This window comes from Zonotrichia leucophrys, chromosome 13, assembly GCF_028769735.1.
Source record: "Zonotrichia leucophrys gambelii isolate GWCS_2022_RI chromosome 13, RI_Zleu_2.0, whole genome shotgun sequence".
In the NCBI taxonomy this organism is placed as follows: Eukaryota; Metazoa; Chordata; class Aves; order Passeriformes; family Passerellidae; genus Zonotrichia; species Zonotrichia leucophrys.
In genome coordinates, this window is record NC_088183.1 from 167,343 (window position 1) to 187,985 (window position 20,643).

At 42.7% G+C, this 20,643-nt stretch overlaps 1 protein-coding gene across 4 annotated transcripts in view; it reads left to right on the forward strand.

Annotated features, from left to right (window-relative positions):
- The window catches only part of JAKMIP2 (janus kinase and microtubule interacting protein 2), a 38,706-nt gene extending 20,524 nt beyond the window's left edge, over positions 1-18,182 (forward strand). Inside the window, exons 10-22 of one of the 4 annotated variants that reach the window (XR_010441980.1) lie at positions 132-260; positions 1,259-1,342; positions 1,644-1,706; positions 1,875-1,973; positions 3,352-3,450; positions 3,783-3,836; positions 4,586-4,651; positions 5,480-5,548; positions 6,549-6,626; positions 7,236-7,439; positions 8,682-8,747; positions 9,402-12,666; positions 14,035-18,181. Coding sequence is in view for 3 of the 4 variants with exons in the window: in XM_064725370.1 (XP_064581440.1) it covers positions 132-260; positions 1,259-1,342; positions 1,644-1,706; positions 1,875-1,973; positions 3,352-3,450; positions 3,783-3,836; positions 4,586-4,651; positions 5,480-5,548; positions 6,549-6,626; positions 7,236-7,439; positions 8,682-8,747; positions 9,402-9,452 (1,062 nt within the window). In the remaining variant the exon portion in view is untranslated. Of the gene's footprint in view, positions 1-131; positions 261-1,258; positions 1,343-1,643; positions 1,707-1,874; positions 1,974-3,351; positions 3,451-3,782; positions 3,837-4,585; positions 4,652-5,479; positions 5,549-6,548; positions 6,627-7,235; positions 7,440-8,681; positions 8,748-9,401 lie in introns of all 4 variants that reach the window. The other 3 variants (XM_064725370.1, XM_064725369.1, XM_064725368.1) reach the window with 3 other exon arrangements.
- The last annotated feature ends 2,461 nt before the right edge of the window (positions 18,183-20,643 follow it).

Consider the following 20,643-nt stretch of genomic DNA (forward strand, 5'->3'; position numbering starts at 1 on the left):
CTGACTGTGATCCAGAACACTATTTGAATCAAGACCTGTAAAGCAGCTACTGTGCTTAACAAATTTTGTATTCTTTGCTTTGACAGTGCTTTGCTCTCCATGGCTTAGACATGTCCCTTCTTATTCTTCAGGGTTTAGCAGCAGAAGAGTCAGAGCTGCGGTTTCGACAGCTGACGAAGGAGTACCAGGCCCTGCAGAGAGCATATGCACTGCTGCAGGAACAGGCAGGAGGGGTCATAGATGCTGAAAGAGAAGCCAGGGTCAGTATTTGTTTGAGAGTTACAGTATTTCATTGCTGTCAGAACAAGAAACCCTCAAAGGGACATACAATGGAATGGTGCTACATACAGCATCCATAACACTGAGAAATGTCTGTTCACTCATTTACTGAGTACATTTTGAAAGAGAGTGACCATTAAGAATGGACACAATCACTCAGTTTACAGGAAGCTGTCCTCCACCTGAACCTGAAAACTGCAGTCAGGCAGGCATGCCAAAGCAGACAACTCTGCAGCCTGACACAGAATCACGAGGGTTTTCTCATCATTTGTCTAGGTGTGATGGGAGTTGGGTTTTAAAGGCAAATGAAGGCCTGTGGGTTTTCACAAAGGCGCCCATTGCACCAACTTTAGGAACACCTGAATGTTTCTAACAGATAAGTTAGAATTACAAATTCTAACAAATTTGTAATTACAAATTTGCAAATTACATTTAAATTTTAATATGATGCAGGCTACAGTGAAACTTCCAAGGCTAAAAATGTTGTCCCTCTAATAAAATTATAGAATCATTCAGGCTGGAAGGAACCTCAGGCAGTCTCCAGCCCAAATTCTTGCTCAAAGCAGTTAGCTGTGAGATCATACCAGTTTTTTTAGTATTTAGTTGAGTCAGCTCTTGAAGAACGCCCTGGCAGTTAAATTTGCCTCTTCCCACTACCTGTTGCCACTCTGATCTGCTAAGCACTTTTTTTGTAATTTAGGGATTGCCCCTTATGAGGGTCTTGGAGCAGAGCACCCCAAATACCTGAGCTTGTGTTTTGCTGCTCCAATGCAATCCATGGTGGAACAGGCTTGGGTGGGGAGTTGGGGCTGATCCACTGCTCTGTTCTCTTGTGTCATCTGTGTGTCAGTCTAAGGGGTGGCACAAAACTTCACCAAGTCAGAATCTTTCTAATGGTTGCTCACTCAGTGGAACTGACAGCATGAAGCTAGGCTCTGCTGGTTTTGTTACTCATTAATGTGGTGCTTGACTTCAACAGGCTCAGGAGCAACTTCAAGCTGAAGTCCAGAGGTATAAAGCCAAAATAGAAGATCTGGAGAAAACTTTGGCTCAGAAAGGGCAGGTAAGTAATTCTTGTGTGTTTTTTCCCCTATTCTGTATCTTACCTGCTCTGCTTACAAAATACCAAGCACAACTTCAGTATAAACTTCCATGAGATGTAATGTTGCCAGTCAGTAAACATGCAGATCTGGCAAGTTCAGAAGCCTTGCTACATCTTGGTAAACTTAAAATGTTGTTGTTCTGTAAAAGACAGCTTGTTCCTGTAGGATGTTAAAGCCTGAATATTGTGGCTCCAATGTTCAATAAATGTGCACAGCTTATGGAATTTGACTATTCTGTAATACTACTACTTCATTCAACAGGACTCACACTGGGTGGAAGACAAGCAGCTTTTTATTAAGAGGAACCAAGAGCTTTTAGACAAGGTATGTTCCAAAGGTTTGCATGTTCACTCTGAAGGGTTATCTGGATCCTGTGAGACATCTTAAGTGTTTAGATTTTGCACAGGCTATGCTACCTCAACTACTACTCACCAAATATTTTATGGTTCTTGTAACAGTCACACAGGTCATGATTTTACATATTTCTGTTAGATAGAGAAAACGGAAGCAGAAAACAACCGTCTGCAACAGGAGCTGCAGGACGCGCGAGACCAGAATGAGCTGCTGGAGTTCCGCAACCTTGAGCTGGAGGTGATGCATGTGCTTCTTACAGGAGAGCTGGTAGAAAATTAAATGACTGCACTTGCATGGACACCGGCTTTAATCAAGGATTTACACAAGTGTTGTAGCAATAAAACAGAGTAACAGTTCAGGCCTAGCATTTTTAATTGTGAGCTGAAGTATGTCAGCTCTAGTATCCTGGAAATAGTAAGCACCATACTCAGCTGGTTCACTTTAGCCTGAGCCAGGTGTCCAGTGTGCAAAGGTATGCTTAACTGATTAACATGAGTGTGCCTCTTAGCTGCCACACCTGTGGGCATGATTTTTCTAATACTTGGAGATGCCTGTCTGCCCATGTATGAGTGCTGTTCCTTTTGCGGGCACTGGACACATTCCCTGTTGAGCAGCTCTTCCATGACCTGCAGTGGGTGCAAACAGTCTCTCAGGTGACACTGGACATTGGTGCAGGAGCTTTAGCAGCCTCTGCAGGACCTCAAGCTTCCTCTTCCCAGACTGCCTCTAGTTCCAGACTCTTCTTTGGAGTGCCCGCCAACCAAAATTTCACCTGCTCTCTTCCCCAGTGTAAGATGGTTTATTTTTTATTTGTTCTTTTCAGTTGCTGTCCAAGGGCAAATACATTTGCCACACAGAGACCTTCCTGGTTCTCATAACTTAATGCTGTGTCAGACTTGCCCCTTATTCATAGAACTGTCCTACAGTTTTACCTGATGGCTGTGTTTCCATATGGCAGGGAGCTGAACTGATCAAATGAATTATGTATTCATAAAGCAAAAATATGTGTGAAAGTAAAGTCTAATCTTTACTTCCATGCTTGCCTGAATACCTGAAAGGAATGAGAAATAGCATCTTCAGATTTTTTTCTTGTCTTTGGTCCTTTAAAACTGCACAAATATTTGTAAATTTTAAGCAATAAAGGTCTATAAATAGCTATGTCGATCAGTTTTTTTGAACACATGGTTTTCCACAGATGTTAGAATGTGTAGCATACCAGGATGAGGAAAATATGTAATCTGAGTCCCCCAATATCTGAAGTCAAACACCTGTTTCTAAAGGGAGTACGTACAATCATGTACAGTTGTTCAACACTTAATAAAGCAAATCACTTGAATCTTATGAATCTTAGCTAGGTGACAGCCTTTCCACAGCCAGTTTGCAAATTGGCATAATTTATCAAATAATTTCCTGTTAAGTAGTCACGTTGGATTTAGGATCCTGTCCGACTTGGCTCACTTTTTCAGACTAGGTCTACATGATTCTTTCCTTGGCTTATAGAATGAAGAGCTTGGCTTTGCAAGCCAAGCATGATAGAAGCAGCAGCTATGGCATTCTCTGTGTGCATCTCCTTCATTCTAATAGATTCTCTAGCATCTTTTCAATTAATTTGCAGGAAAGAGAGAGACGGTCCCCACCATTTAATCTCCAGATTCACCCATTCTCAGACGGTGTGAGTGCTCTACAGATCTACTGCATGAAGGAAGGGGTTAAGGTAGGTCAGTTGTATAAAGGAGTGCTTCTCCCTAAGGAGAAGTGGGAGGAGTGGTGGGTGCTGCCCATATAATCCATTACAAATAACTCCACTAGACTTTAGGTATTTAAAAATGGTCTAATGTAAGAGTGTGGTGACAGACACAGTTCAATTAGACTCAAAATTCTCTCCATAATGATAAAATCTGGTTCAAAGGAATTGAAATCAATGTATGATGCATTTCCATAGGATAAAACAAAATGGCTGACTTCCATGTTGTTCATAGGATAGATGGATATTACAGCCATGATAAAAGGTGGATGCCATGCCTTTACCTTACTCTCTCTTTGCAGGATGTCAGCATCCCAGACCTTATAAAGCAGTTAGACATCCTAGGTGATAATGGGGTAAGTTGAAATGGGAGATATTTTGTCTTTACAAGCTGCATTTTGTACAGTGCAGTAAGTTTTATGTATAGTTATGACTATTTTCAAAGATACTTGTTAAATTATGCATCTGTTCTGTACGGTTTAACAGACTGGGAAGAATTTCCAAAGACTACTAATATTTGGGACTGGGCCCTGTTCACTCAGGAAAACACATGAAGGAATTCAGCAGTCTGAGTAAACCACTCTTCATCAGGACTAGGATTCTTTCTTACAGTTTCACAAATAGGCAAGAATTATCAAATTCCTGTGGCTTTCTAAGAGGGCATAGCTGCCCATGTAAAAGAGATGCTGTATCTCTGGCCAACATTAGATACGTCTTAAAAAAGTTTATAAGAAATAAAAACAAAAGATCATTATTGTCTATTCATATGCTGATGTAGATCAGCACTATTTTTACAAAAGCTTTAATGGAAATTCAGCTTTGTAAAACTAGCATGAAGACAAACAAATGGGTCTAATTTTAGTTTACATTTCTCTTAAGGTGTAACGGAATGAATGATACAATTAATCCATATCATGTAGAAAGGCAAAACTAGTGGTCTTCTTAATATAATATGTGAACAGACTCTGAATGTTTCAATGGAAACTGAATACTCAGTACTACAGCTATCCTCTGAAAACTGTAGAGCTGGTTTGTAGGCTGGATTGTCTTTGTTCATGAAGGAAACTGCTGCCAATTTTCCTCTTTGCTGTTATTCTCTTCACAGAATTTAAGGAATGAAGAACAAGTGGCCATAATTCAGGCTTCTACGGTATTGTCCTTGGCAGAAAAGGTAAATCACATGCTTGCTTTTCTCACGTGTTATCTAAAGCCTCATCTAACACATTTTCTGCCCTGTTGCCCTGATATCGTTAAACTTTCTACTGTTGAGAGTATTCCCCAAATAAAATAAACTGTCCCAGCACAGTCCCAAACACCTTGCTGAAGCAGCAAAAATAACAAACTGAGCTGGCCCAAGCTGTGCAATGGAAAAAACTACAAATACAAAAATAATATGAAACAAAACTTGCAATTGAAAACCAAATGAGAAATCATCAGAAATTTAAGCTGTAATTAGATAAAGTTTGGGATTTACAATCCTGAGATTTCTAAAGCTTCCAAAAGCATCTGTATGCCAAAATATCACTAGTGTGTCTATATGTCTATATGTGAAAGTATGTGTCTATATTTCTTGTTTCAAAAATTAGGAAGAAAGTGGGGGGTGATTAAAATTGCTTTCTAAGGCTCAAATGCAGCACGCAGATTTCAACATGACAGCTTCCAAGGATTCTGCACAACAATGCCTCTGCTTCAAACAGAACTGCCATAAAGCCAACTAAGCTATTTTTGAGATGCTATAGACCCATTGTTGGCCTTGATGCATGGGATGGAATGGGTTCCTTGTCCATCAAAGGGTGTGTGCTTTTCCATCCCAGCAGTGGTGATCTTTCTGCCTAGTGCTGATGCAGACATCATGGCCTCTGTCACAAACAGCCTCAAGATAAGCCCGCAGCAACAGGCTGCTAAAAACAGACTAACAAGATGCTGTACATAGCTCATTTGGCACTGCTTGTGTGCTAGAAAACACAGCAGGTTACAGGTCTCATTGTCTTCTCTCCAGTGGATCCAGCAGATTGAGGGAGCTGAAGCTGCTCTGCATCAGAAGATGATGGAACTGGAAAGTGATATGGTAAGAAAACTTTTCCTACTACATGTTTTAGGGACACTGATTGTGTCACACTTACTTGATGTGCCAAAAAATAACTAGGAAAGTGTATTGACAAATGAACTATGCACCTTTTGTCTGATTATTGGTGAATCCATAAAATTGTTCCTGGTCCAGTTCACATGCAGAATAACAGTAACAGAAATAGTAAAAGTTTAAAAAATGCCTCCCTTTCTATGAGGATGACTGTTTATTAACAAGTACCGAGGGTTCAAAGGTTTCTCAATAATTTTCAGAGATGCATGCATTGTTTGTCTCATAAGATTCACAGCCTAAACATCAGCTGTTGTTTTGCATTTTATTCAGGACCAGCATGTGAGAAATTGTTGAACTGAATCATAACACTGTTGGCTTTCATTACACACTAAGTAAAGTTAATACCTTACCCTGTTCTTATTCGAGTTAATGGCAGCAGCCTACAAGATGAACAAACATAACTACAAGAATGAGACAGCAGTAGTGGCTTGTTTTGTTCCTGTGATATGTCTGTACTTAAGTCTGTTCAGCTTAAGGTGGACTGATAAGATAAAGCACAGCAGCTGCTTCCAAGGAATGTGAATGTATAGTTAGTTCCTCTTTAGTTCAGTCCACTTTTACACCTCTTCAAAAATAAGAGGAGGCACAAAAAGAGTAATTCCCGATGCCAGAGGAAGTATCTTTGGAAAAATCACAAAGAACACCCTAAGTTTCACTACTGAAATGCCAAGCAGTACCACTGAAGCCAACAGAGAGGATGGATTTAGTTCCATGTACATCAGACGTGTTCACTTACAAGAGCAATCTACAGCTATTTGCCCTTCCTTCTTTTCTAGCTGAGTCAGGTATTAATAACTCTGCTGACTGTCAGTCGAAAACCAGTCTTCTTGTCCTGCTGAATTAGATATCTGTAAATGATTTGATAAAACTTCCTAAAGTATTTGGAGTAACTAATTTGTTTTTCTGTCCAAATGATCCTTCATTGTAGGAGCAGTTTTGCAAAATAAAAGGTTATTTGGAGGAAGAATTAGACTACAGAAAGCAAGCTCTTGACCAAGCGTACATGGTATGTACAAAGGAAATTCTGCAGCACATACTGGCCAGCTCTGCAATAGCACGCAGATTTTTCTTGAATCAGGAGGAGAGATTTTTGCTTTTTTGTTAGTACTGGATTTTTTTAAATTTGTTCTTTCCTCTTTCTTCTGAGTACTAGCATGCAATCTGCACAGCTTCAACACAGTAGCTCACCTTTTCATGTCATAAAAAGGCACATCTCCTGAAGTCTGAAACTCGTGTCAGTTTAAGGCAGATATTGCTCATTAATATTGGCTTGTCTAGCTGGAGTTTTTTAGGGCAACAGGTGGAAATTTTAGAATTGGTGAAATAATTTACACTTCAGATAGGAACATTCCGTCCAACTCTAACTCCATTAAAAAAGAGTAGAAGTGAAGGATTTCAGTGGAAGTTAATATTAAAATACTTTGAAAATAAAAGTTCCTATCCTTTTTTCAGAACATAAAACCATTTTCTGAGTTTAGTTTTTCACATTTTTGCACACTTGAACACAGGGACTGCCTCTCATGCAGGGGTCTGAATCTGCCACCAATCCCCCAGTTTCCAATGTGCTTTAAACCATGTTTCATCTCTAATTGACTTTTGGTATTGCATCAACCAGAGGATCCAGGAGCTTGAAGCCACCTTGTACAATGCTTTGCAGCAAGAAACAGTGATAAAGTTTGGGGAACTACTCACTGAAAAACAGCAGGAAGAGCTGAGGACAGCAGTAGAAAAGCTAAGACGTCAGATGCTGAGGAAGAGCAGAGAGTATGATTGCCAGATTCTTCAGGAGAGGATGGAGCTGCTCCAGCAGGCTCATCAGGTAAGAAGAGGAAACCACACACATGTGGTATCTTCTCAGCCTTTCTTTGTAAGAACACAATCTGAGCTCAAATCTAAGCAAGCTGCAGGCCATGAGGGAGCCTGGCATCCAGCTTTTTGAATTGTCTCTTACTTTGTTTTTTCTGTGCATGCAAGCACACATGATACTAGCTTGTGCAAGATTATTCTGGCATATTTTGAGTTTTAAAATTCTAGCCTTAAGTTTTTCATCTAGAATTCTGTCTGCACAGTTCTAGCTTTGTAATAAAAATGGTCATCTCTAGTTACTGGACTGGGCACAAGAGAAACGGAGTAAATGCTGCTAGCTCGTATGGCACAGGAGAGCTGTCTGTTTTTCCAGATGCTACTTGTCCCTCCCAAGTGGGGATTTGTACTTTTCACTGCTGAGATAAGGTACTGCATTTTACCTTAAAAGACTGTTGTTTGCTGCTCTGCAAGCTGTGAGGTCCCAGAGCAAAATGGCAAATTGTCACAGCACATTGAATAACATGAAAGCTGCACCATGAAACAGATCTGACTCAGACATTTATGGGAGTAAGAGAAGAAGCACATCCCCAGTGGTTAGGGGGAATTGGTTCACAGGAAGGCTCAGTTCTGACAGTTTTGCCTGATCCTGAGTTGGGCACTTGAGACTGGGTCCACCTTTTGATGCCAGGCCTTTGCAACATAAGAAGCTTCTTGATTTTAAACATGCCAGCTGCCCCGAGGGACACTGCCCTGAGGGACACTGCCACAGCAGTTTTGGCTTCTCAGAATGACTCTGAGCCAGCCTCAGCTGGAAGTGGCTGAGAGGCAAAGGAAGGAGGAGGTAGCCAAGCAATAGAACAGGAGGCTGTGGGCAGAAACTGTTGTACGAGAGGTTCCACCTGAACATCAAAAAGAATTTCTTCATTGTGTGAGTAACCAACCACTGATCAGATTACCCAGGGAGGATGTATAGTTTCCTTCCCTGGAGATATTACTTATCAATCATTTATACTAATTTCTAGCATTTAAGGATCCAGTTACATATATGCAGGATCATATTTTGAGCAGTTGCACACATGGTAAAGCTGTGGTTTGGCAGGATGAGTGGATCAAGTCACAGTATGACACAAGATTGTCCCTGCCACAGAAATGCATTTGTGGATTTCTAGGGTTTTGGCCCTTGGAACATTAAGCTACTTAAGTGGGATAGATTTACTGAGAATTTAGTGTATATGCTTTCTTTTCTGATTTCCAGAGGATCCGAGATTTAGAAGATAAAACTGACATCCAAAAGAGACAAATTAAGGATCTGGAGGAAAAGGTTGGTTCTGTTATCCTTTGAAGCGCACTGATTAACTTTGTTTTGAAAGTAGTCATCCAGTTCTCTTGAACTATATGAGCTTTTTGTTCTGCTGCACCTGTTGGTGGTGGTCCACTGTCCTTTATTTTCAGTTTGTGTCAGTAGATACAGACTTTAATCTTAAAACACTGCATTACATTATTAAACATGTAATGGTGAGTGTTTGATATGGGTGTGTGTAGGTACTATAAACATACGTGTGTACATATATATAAGTTTATATTTATGTATTTATATATCCAGGCTATTTCTAGCATGGATTGCAGCCTCTGTCTTTTAACATGTTTAAAAATACCACACATGCTATTTTTGTTACCTAGCTTTATGACTTGTCAACCCCTGGGGTATCATGATGTGATAGTTACACCTCAGGCTTTCAATATGGTGCCAATTGTAATCCATCACCAAAATTATTTGAATCTGTTTTCTAAGCCTGGGAGGTGGTGTGGTACTTACAGAAGTAATGAGGGTAACAGTGTTACCCTCATTAGTAATGAGTAACAGTGTTTTCTGAATTAATAAATACTCTGAGTTGTTCTACAGAGTGCAAAAATAATTCTGATGCTTACAGTGCCATTATCTTTAATTTTTACACAGTCTTATTTTTCTTTGCAGTTTCTATTTCTGTTCTTGTTCTTCTCTCTTGCCTTTATTCTTTGGCCTTGATGTCAATGTGCCTCTTGGAAAGGTAAGACTGTTTTATTTATTTCCTCAAAGCTACCACTTCTTGCACAGACCGGAGGATCACATCCTTGTGTGTTCTTGTGGATGTTTGGAGTCAGCAAATGCAGCAGGTTGTTGTCGATTTGCAGTAGTTCACAGTAGGGGGTTGTTGTACTGCCAAGCTGCTGGTGATATTGTGCTATTCATAATTGTAAAAATAAAAGCTAACAAGGAATTTCACAGTATCAAAAAGCCAAGGGAATTGCAGGGGAAATTTAATGTTGATGTTTACAAAGGGATGCAGATGGAAAACAGTTAAAATAACCTCAACCGTAAACACACTCTGAACTAGCACTGAGGAAGGAGATCAAGATTTTGAAACAATAGAACAGCAGCTCTACTTTTTAAAACAAGTGTCCCGTAGCAGGAAAAATACAAAGAAAGACAAGGAAGAACGATCAACTGCTGAGAGACAGGAAGGGAGAGATAGAGAAATGGAAGTATTTTTCTGGCTCAGGAAGTGACACTGCTAATAGGAGGTATTGGAGAGGTCTAAAAAATTTGTCATAGAATGGATGGATGGACGGACAGACAGCTTGCTATTGTTCACCGTCTAATAGAATCAATTACCATGTAACAAGCTTAAAGAAACAAAAATTCAAAGTTAAGGGTACAGGTGGTAAAGAAGTCTTTCACGTATGCTTAGCAGCTGAAAGTTCTGAATTCAAAAGGGAATGTGAAGATGGGGAAATAAATCAGAGAACTATAATGGTCCCATTTTTATCTGTGCCTAGCCACTTCCAGAGCAAGGATGCTGGGCTAGGACAATTTTTCTTTTCATCCAGGATAACAAAAGTAGAACATAGCATAGAAAACATAATGTTAAAGTCTCAAGAACATGTAATGACAGCATAATTTTCTGATTTGAGGACAGACCCATACCATTAAATTTATCAGTCTCTCTTGGCTCTGGCTTCAGCTGTGTTAATGAATAATTCCTCTGCTCTCCACCTGATAAAAGCTGAGATACAGTTGTGTGAAATATGTTCTGCCCTTCCACCATTTGTACCAGCTCATTTTTTGTTTCCAGATACAATTCAAGGTATTGATTATAATTAAGTGGCATGGGTCATGTTTGGTGGGTTTTCCTTTTCCCTTTAAGGAAAAGCCCCTACTTCGTGTTTTATTTCAGCTAGATCCAAGCTTTCATTTGCAGTTTTGTGCTGATGCAGAGACAACTCTCAGAATTAGTCACTTCAACTGGGATCCACTGTGTCCTTGTTTGGCCAGACCTCAAAATGAATGTTTCCATGGGCTGAGGCAGCAATATACCTGGAGGCTGGCTTGAACGGGCAACAACCCATAGAGAAGAATTAGGAGAAATGCAGACAGATCAGTGATCACAGCTCTTGTGAACAAGAGTCAGTATCATTATCAAGTTGCTGCAGTTTCAAACATACTGCCTTGATCCAGTGATTATGAAACACAATAACTTATGACTGCATTAATTGTGTTCCTACTGCAGGATTTCTGAGAACCATGGTACAGCATAGTATAGCTGTGAGATGTTTTAGGTATCTCTGACTGGTGGAAGTTTGACTTCACAGTTTCTTGCTTATTCATAATGGAGAAAAAAATTAGAAACTATTCTGAAGTGACCAAATTGTGGACAGAATAATTTTAAGAAGCCAAGATTTTCACAGTACACAGTAGTAGCAAATAACTTTCTATGACTATGTCTTTTGCTGTACCACAGAATCATGAGTCTAGAACAAGCAGTCAACCTAGAGGGAGATTCCAAATTAAAAAAAATATTGGATTTAAGGTGCACCTTGAAAAATCACAGGAACTTGTAGTGACATTTGTGAGAACCTGCCTGCATGACTTTTTTCCATTTGCCTGTACTGTTGTCCTTTTTTCGTTCCTGTCACAACTGAAATAATGTCCTTGTGCAGCATATGAGAAAAACTTGGGCAATAAGAGGTTCAGAGTTTTCTATATATACAGTTTGCACCTACATTTTCCACCAGTGTGGGTATGGCATTGGTTCTCTAATGAGTATTTGCCTCTTCTAGTACAGCTACAGAATTGGTGAGCTTTTACGTCCTAGTATTACCAATACCAATCTGCTAATACCATTTGCTAATAACACTTAGGTCCTTTTGGCCTAATTTTTGAGGGCAGGTATTGGCTGGTTAGAAAAGCTAATGAGATGCTTGAGGTCAGAACTCCATATTTTTCCTAAGTTCTAGGAGGTTTGCTATTTTTCACTTGGAGTCATCCTGCCTCCATGGGCTGCTGGGTCCTGTTCAGCTCTTGCTCTTCACAGAGCTGATGCACATCTTGCTGTCATGTTCATTGAACAGGACTAAAAATCAAAACAATATAAACATTTATGTGCTGTCCTTAAGGCATACACGACTGTCCCAGCTGCACAATTGACCGATGTCATTGCAGGGGAATTTACATGGATCCATTAGGGATTGTGTCAAGAATTCACTTCCCTCCTCACGCCCTTTCTCTCTCCACCCTCCACCCCCCATTCTGGCCCAATCTCCTTCAATGGGTTTTCCTCTTGTTTTACATAACATCTAAGGTTTAGCAGGTGTAAATCCCTTCGAGATCACTTTGTTGAGCCCAGGAATGCTGCTCTAACTACAATGCCAAGATGAGTTTCACTCATTGAAGTCACTGTTGCTCCATAATGGCTGGTCCCTGGAGCACACAGGGGTCCAGTTCCCCATAGAGAAGATGAGAAGCATCAGCAGGAGCTGAAATGTGGGTTACAGCCCCATAAAGCCTGCTAGGCAGTTGTGGCACTCCTAGGACCACTCAGGAGGTGAAGGGTTCTTTTGCCTTTCCCATCCTTCTTTTACATATTTGGCTTGATGAACATCAGGTAGGGATCAACAAGACAGATTACAGTGAGCTGAGTGACAGAGGAAAAGAGCCGTGACAGTAGTGGAGACACAGTGACTTAGAGAATCGACATTGACTGTGAAGGTGGAAAAATCTTACGGGAGAGGTGTGTGTGGGGGATATATAAACTCAATGCTTTTCCAGAGGATCTGCACTGCTGTGAACTCCCTTGAACTGTAAAGACAGCTGCAGCAGGCCCAGCATCACAGCACGCATGACACCTGTAGAGTGTTTTACCAAGGCCAGTCACTCCACAGGTGCAAAGCATCAAGTCTTGTAGCAGTTCCTCAAAAACAAGGTAATGGTAAGCTCCTCATCCCCTGCCTTCACCCCTGCATTTTCCTCTATGGGATCCTCTCCCCTCAGTACCTGAGGGGAAATCTCCAGACACAGGCAATTTGGGAATGGTGTTGGCAAGAAGGAGAGGGATTTTAGCAAAGTCATATTCTCCAAGGCTGGAATACATGGAATTGGAGAGAATAACTAACATTGATTTGTGTTGCCCATTCACGTTAAAAAACACCGCCTACCCAGGTGATTTAATTCAGCAAAGGTGAGCACGGCATGGGGAGTGTGCCATCAGCATTTCTTCTTACAACTATTTAGCTGTATATTTTGTCATATGTATAATATACTATATATATATATACTACAAAACTGCTTTACTTCTACTGGATGGAAGTGAACTGTCGTAGCCTTATCATAAGGGACTTCATACAGATCCCTGACAAAACAAACAAAAAGCCCAGCTCATCCTGGGGAGCCACTTGATGGTGAAAAGTCTTTGGTTTTGTTCATGCCTTGGTGCAGTTTATCCTTTGCCAGTCTTTTAACCAGGAGAGAGAAATCCACAATGTGGTCACAGATGATACCTTCTGGTTTCCTTCTCACCCAGAGTGAACACTTGACTCACTGCTGTACTGCAATAACAAAGGACAAGAAAGTGCAAATGAAGGAAGCCACGTGCAGCAGATACAGTATCCAGACCAGAAGCACTCTCATTCCTGTTTATATGGGATTTTCCTACCTGCATTTTCTCTGTGCTTGTGAACATATGTATGCACTTATTTGTGACCACATAAGGAAGTGTGGTCCGTGTGGATTTTGCACCCAGTGAAATTTACTATGTAGGCTTAAATGCTGAGATAACAAAGACAAAATATGCCCTTTTTCCCCTGGTCTCAAACCTGAGAACCAAAGTTATTTTCTATAGGTAAGGTAGGCTTTCTCAGAACATCAGCAGTTTCTGTTTGCCTCAGTGCTGCATTAGCCAAAATTCCGGCTTACTCTGACACCCCAAGGATATTGCCTGCTGCCATGGCTCTTGTTATGGGAGAATTGTAGGCAGCTTTGGTTCAAGAGTCATTGAAACTTATGCATACTACTCATGTGAACATGCCCATGGGGACTTTTATGCACCACAGGGTTGAACTTCGTGGGGTTTCAATGGACAAGCTTATCAAAATACACAGACTTCTCATAAGTGCTTTTCATGCAGACAAAACCAGTTTCATACTGATAGCTACAAGAACTAGCCTTTTCAGCTTCCTGATTTTGATATATTGATTCTATCTTGGCAAATCTGGGATAGGTAGGTAGAGGAACTTAGAAACGTATACCTTATCTGATACAGACGTTCTTCTTTTTTTTTTTTTTTAACTTTTAGAGTGCCCGACCACACAGATAAGTCCTTATAAAGGCAAATGCTTCCACCCCTCGATGAAGAGAATATTGTTTACACCTGTTTTCAAATGTATAAAAATGAACAACCTGTAGCCAAGACTGCAACCACCTTGTATTTTAAAGCCATCACTCAAAATTTGTTACCTGACAATTCCTGTCTAAAGCTATGATATATGCTGCATCTAATGAAATCCTGTATGTTGAAATTACAAAAGGGGAAGAAAAATAAACTGATAACCTACATCACCTAGGAAGAACTTAAAGGGAAGGGACCACTTTCAGCTGATCAAGTCAGTGTGTCTTGGGCATGGAACCAAAGTTACAATTGAAAAATCTATTCCTGCTGTGCAGGGCAATCATTTAAATGTTTCCCTGTCATCTGACAAATGGATCAAAAATGAACAGATGAGAGTAGGAGAAACTGAAGAGATGCTGACAACAAAATGTTCAATTTGAAGTATGTGGCTTTCTCGCTGCAGGGACTCCTGCTCTCCCTCTTTGGTTTTAACCTCAGGAACAAATGACAGCTGCAATGTGGAAGGAAGAAAGGAAAAAAGCCCCAGTCTGTGTTACTGCAGGGTGGGCAGGACAGATCACCATGTTTTGTGCTTGAGATTGTTACACAGCACCACCTGCCTTGGCCCAGGCATGGAAGAAGAGGGTGGATGGCATAAGGAGGGTTTCCAGTGGAGCTGAAGCCTTATCTCTCTTCACCATCCCTCCATGAAGAACAGCCTGTCTATTATCAGATACTTTTCATACTCTTTAAAGACTGCCATTGAGATAATAAAACCAAGACTATACTTGGTTTCACTATAGAGTAACCACTGAATTGGACCTACAGAATAGCTTCTGAGAAAGAAGAGAGATGTTGGAGGACAGGGCAGGGAGGAAAGCTAATCCCCTTATCCATGTGACATGATTCACAAAGCATCAGCTTCCAACTGTTTTGTCCCAGCTTGGAAAAAATGTTTTGGTTCAGCTTGTCAACTGACTTTGTTGACTTCCTGACCAATGATACATAGACCGAAAATGGGGAAAAACATTGTGAACACAACCTTATTACAGAGAAAAAATATTGCTAGTCTGTTTAGATTTTTCCACAGTTAAGAGTAACTAAAAGTAGTTTTCATTTGAAAGCATTACTTACCTCTGTAATCATGAAGCCTGGAACCCAGCCGTGGTGCCTCCCTGAGGTCATAGGTCCATGCACCCATCACTTTGTCAGAAATGTAGGTCCATGCACCCCAGCAGTCTTTCAGAAGAGCACTCCCTGAGGAGCACAATGCCTGCAGCAATCACTGTGAGTCCTGTGCTGAGGGAAGGAGTGCAGCCAGCTGCACCCACCCTCCCTTTCTCGCTGGTGGGCTGACAGTACACTTCTCAGTGCCTCTGGTTTCATCTTCTGGGGAACGGAGTCCTGCCTGTTCAGACTTTGGATTCCTGTGGCCAGGCTCTATCTGCAGTGGAGCCTTAATTTTAACTGGAAGAAATGGATTTCTGTACTAAAAACTAGAAAATTAAGGGCCAGAATACAGCTTGTGCATTACTTACACCTTCAAAGCAGGGATCACATGTACCAACATCTTACGCACATCAGAAGCTTTTGAAGAGCTTTCGAAGAGTTTTTCAAAGATCTTCTCCTTTGCTTGCCTGTTTACTTTTACAGACAAAGCAGCTGAGGCACAAAGCAGTGAGGTTACTTGCCGGAGCAACTCAGCACATCAAAAGCAGTTCCTTAGCCATAGGAGGGAGGGAGTTTCTCTGGTGTCAATGATGCCTGCCCCTCACAGATAGCTTTTTTTTTTGGCCAGAATAGCTTTTAATCAGTAATGTCCATTTGACTAACTGCATTGCAGTTTCTCCACAAAGACTGCTAACATCCTTATTCCTTGAGTGCCAGGAGATAGTGTTAAACCTTCCATGGAAGATTAGAAGTTATTAGCAAGTGATTTTTTTTTCCTGCTCCTTAAAGTTAATTTAAATTATAGAATGACCACATCTTCTTGAAACACTGGCTCAGCCAAGGGGTTTACTGAGTTCTGGCACCAAGCTGTATGTTTGCTGGCTCATTTTTAAAGAAATATGCTTGTAGGTAGATATGTTACATGACTGCAGGCATATTGCGTGTTTTTTTTCAAATTCCTTTCCCTAGCAGAAGACTCTGTGAATAAGGTTGTGCTTTCCATGAGCTAGCAGTTCAGTCCTGGAGCTCTGGAGTTGGGCCCTGAAGAGTGGTCCCACTCCTGTGACAGCTGGAGATTACTGAGCAGCTTAACAGCAGCTTGTTAGCTAGAGGGAGCTTTCTCTCTGGTTGTTCCTTCCCACCTCACTCTTTTCTCCTCTGTTGCAGCATCAGGTAATTTGCCACCTTCAGGTGGCTTTCCTCAGTGTTAGGGCTGGCAGTTAAAGCACTGAGTTCTTGCAGAAGAATTAGCAGCTCTTGGTTTCAGTGATGGTGCAATAACTTCCACCGCTGGTTTGGTTTAAAAAAAAACCCCTAGAAACATTTATTTCAGGCAATCATACAGAAGGTTTATGGCACAGTTAGAAATACACACTTTTACAACATACCTAACTGGTCTTGTGGCAGGCTTCATTATTTAGACTCCCTAAGTCATGTTATCTTATTTAATTTCTCTTTTTTGTCTAATTTGCCCTGCCTTGCTCCTGTGTGTATACATATGCATGCAGGTATTGCATTGCCAAGGGTTCAGGGTGGGATGGGTGCTGGTAGTCTGACTGCAGCAGACCTGGATCTGCAAACTTTTCAAAGATTGTTCTTGCCTCCAGGGAGCTGAACCACCGCTGCTTTACTCTCCTTGCAGCATAACACATGCCATGCCTAAAACACACATGCTGATGTGAGTTAATGGAACTTTCTGCTATCAGCTAGATAAAATGAGTTTCATGTCTGTGTGTATATATATATATATACACACATGTATCTATATGTATATGTACATATATATACATATATATGCATATACTTACCAATTCCTGATTGTATATAGAAATATTGCTGTAGCTTACAAAAGTATACTTTAATCTAGGCATGGGGAACTGAATCCAGATTATTCCTCCAGGTTTACTTTCACATCTCATGGGCAGCTAATTTTTTGATTCTTTTTTTCTGGACCACTCAAAGGAGTCACTCTCCTTTGACTGTTAATCCTGGGCTTTCTGCTGTTCCTGATGTTCATTGAAGCAAAGGATTGAGAATCCTCCCTCAGATTAGTCACTGTAGCCAACCTCCCCTCCCCAAAGCCAACAACAAAAATAAAATCAATGTACTGCAGCCTTTGAGGACAGCAAATACAGCCCTGGATCCCTCCCGTGCATCCCGTCAAGGCTGTTCAGGAGTGGCAGCACTCCAGGCTATCCATCCTGCCAAAGCACAAGGTGAGCCACAGAAGGTAGTACAAATCAGCTTGACCACAATTGACTTGCTTTTTTTTCCCCCCCAGTGACCAAGTTATGAGACTTTGAAGACTATTTTTTGAATTTAAACACTTCAGATGAGGGCCTGGTTACATGAGATGAGTTTAGGCAATTGGGGTTGCAGTAAGGAAATGGTACTTCTTGCAGTGTTACCAGCATGGCTCACAGGTCCATCCTTTCTTACTGATGTGCCTGGAGGACAATGGAGAATTTTTTTTTTTGGTGTTGTTAATCGTCCAACCACCTACCATTATGTCAGTGGGAAACATCCGCTGAAACCCGAAGCTTTCAGTTCTGTGGCATCCCATGAGGACTGTCCAGGCCGGGCTCTCCTGACATGAGCAGGGCTCAGAGAACACTCAGCTGCTGGTGATCCAAAGGGTTTTTTCTTCCCCTGCCCTCTCTCACATCAGCACCTCTGTGGTTTTATATATACTTTTTGTTCCAGATTTTTTTGGTGTCTATTCCAGAACAAAATTGTAAATTACTTGCAGAATGACCCTTTGATAAACATTGGACATGTACCTGTACTATATGTATTAACGTGTAGGAGAGAATCCTTATTGTATGTAAAGTTTTATGAATGGTTATTTTTTAATTTATGTATTTAATATAGGATTCAATGACCTCTGGTGTTTTAGTTTGTATAAAAAATAAAACAGCGGCATTTTTAAAAAAAAAAAGCAACCAACAGTTTACGTTCACGGATATATTCAACATATCTGGAGCTGGTTCAGAGGAATCAAAGCTGAGTTACGGAGGCACATGCTGGGGCGCGGGGCTGGGCCTCAGCAAGGGCTGGGGGTACGTGGGGTGGGGAGTACACCGATTAAAGAGTGAGCGAGATCTGGGCGCGATCACTAGGAAAAGGGACGGCAGGTAGCGGTCCCTGCGGGGGCCAAGCGTGAATTTACTGCTGTTTGCCAGGCCTGTGCAGAAACCAAAACGTAACAGCAAGCTGCTGCCTTTCTGGAGTCCGCGGCGCACGGCCTGGAAGCTCTCGAAGGATCTTGCCGCAGATTGAAATACAAAACAGCCGCAGATTGAAATACAAAACAGCCGCCGCTCGCTGCCTTCCGCTGGGCCCAGGCCGAGGCGGGGCTGAGGCGGGGCCAGGGGAGGGGCCGGGCGGGGGCGGGGCCAGGGCTGAGGTTGGGCGGGGCTGGGGCGGGGCCAGGGGAGGGACCGGGGCTGAGGCGGGGCCAGGGGAGGGGCCGGGGGGGGGCGGGGCCAGGGCTGAGGCGGGGCCAGGGGAGGGGCCGGGGCTGAGGCGGGGCCAGGGCTGAGGTTGGGCGGGGCGGAGGCGGGGCCAGGGGAGGGGCCGGGGCTGAGGCGGGGCCAGGGCTGAGGTGGGGGCGGGGCTGAGGCGGGGCCAGGGAGGGGCCGGGGCCAGGGCTGAGGTGGGGCGGGGCTGAGGAGGGGCCAGGGGAGGGGCCGGGGCTGAGGCGGGGCCAGGGCTGAGGTTGGGCGGGGCTGAGGCGGGGCCAGGGGAGGGGCCGGGCGGGGGCGGGGCCAGGGCTGAGGTTGGGCGGGGCTGAGGCGGGGCCAGGGGAGGGGCCGGGCGGGGGCGGGGCCAGGGCTGAGGTGGGGCGGGGCTGAGGCGGGGCCAGGGGAGGGGCCGGGCCGGGGCCGGGTGGCGCTCCGCGCGTTGCCGCCAGGGGGCAGCGCGGGGACACCGGCCCGGGACGGAGCGAGCGCTTGGGGAAGGCTCGGTAGAAGCGCGGGGACGTGAGCGGAACCCTTGGAAGTGACCGGGATCCCAGAGCCGTAGCGGCGGTGACCGGCTGTAGGGGCGCAGCTGGCTCCCGCATCTGTTTGCAGGGTCAGCGCCGCACCTTCGGCCCTTGACAGGCTCCGATTCTGGATTTGCCAAACAGCCCTTTGGGGAGAAAATTGTCAAGAAAATCTTAGAAAGCAAATGGGAAGAACATTTGGAAGTGCAAACTTGTAGCCAGCTATTTGTACCTCTCTCATCCTTTTTGCACTCAAGAAATCTAAGCTGAAGAATATCAGATTGTTACAGAATAGCCCAGTACATTAAAGTATTCTTTACTAAAATAATCCCAAACATTATCTTTTGCAAGATCCAGTCCCCAAGAATTGCAGTTCATATCTTTAAAGTGCTCTTAGAAGACTGAAACACATTAAGTGAGTCTGAAACAGAAATTTGGATCTAGATTTAGTTATCTACTATTAGAGAGTTCAAATATTAGAGAGTTCATTTCCCTTGCACAATGATCTTTAAAATAATGAATGAAGCAAAGAACTTGAGCCAAGCAGTCTTGTTTCTTTTGACTGGAAAATAAAATGGAAGGAGCATTTAATATTACAATACACTAATTTAGAATTAAAGATACACAATATAAAATAGATGTGTGCTACAGGGCCTGTGGAACGAGCTCAGCTCAGAAGGACTGTGAGGATCCTCTCTGGATAAGGCTACGCAGCTCATTTGCCTAGACAAACGTCCCTTACACCAAATGATGCGCAACACAGTAGTTGCTCAGTGCCCAGACTAGTAGGCATTCACTTTTATAAAAATCTCTAATAAAATCAGAAATGTATTTCAGGGAAACTGCTGGTAATGGGAGTTGGATCAACAGGGGTGTAGAAAAGTTCCTGCATGAGCTCCCAGACTGAACACCTGCTGGAGTACACCAGGAGTACTTTGCTGATGGAATGAAGACACAATGCAAGAAAACCTGCATCCTGTACAGATACAGCTCAGAATGGTAAGCCTAGGTGTTATAACATCTGTTATGTCTGATTTTGCCATCTCCTGTATACACACGGAAGCATGGCCATCCTAGGGATCCTTTTTTTTGACAATAACAAGAACTCTGCACCAGATTTTCGGTCCAAAATGCTCTGGGTGTTTCTCTGGGATGGCTGCAAGGTATCTTCAGCTACAAGACAATAAAATGATGGGACAATGCAAGGGAGTTGCAGACTGTCCTGGGACAAGCCATGGGCAGGCCTGGTGTGAGTCTGTCCCTGGTACATGACAGCACATCAGCCTGCCCCAGGCAGGCTGTAGGGTGATCCTATGAGGCCCATGGTTGCAGCCATCCTTGAGATATCGCTATTTTCTCTGGTATTTGATCATAAAATACTTTGGCCAGCAAGGGACTAAGCCCTGTTCCAGGCTGTG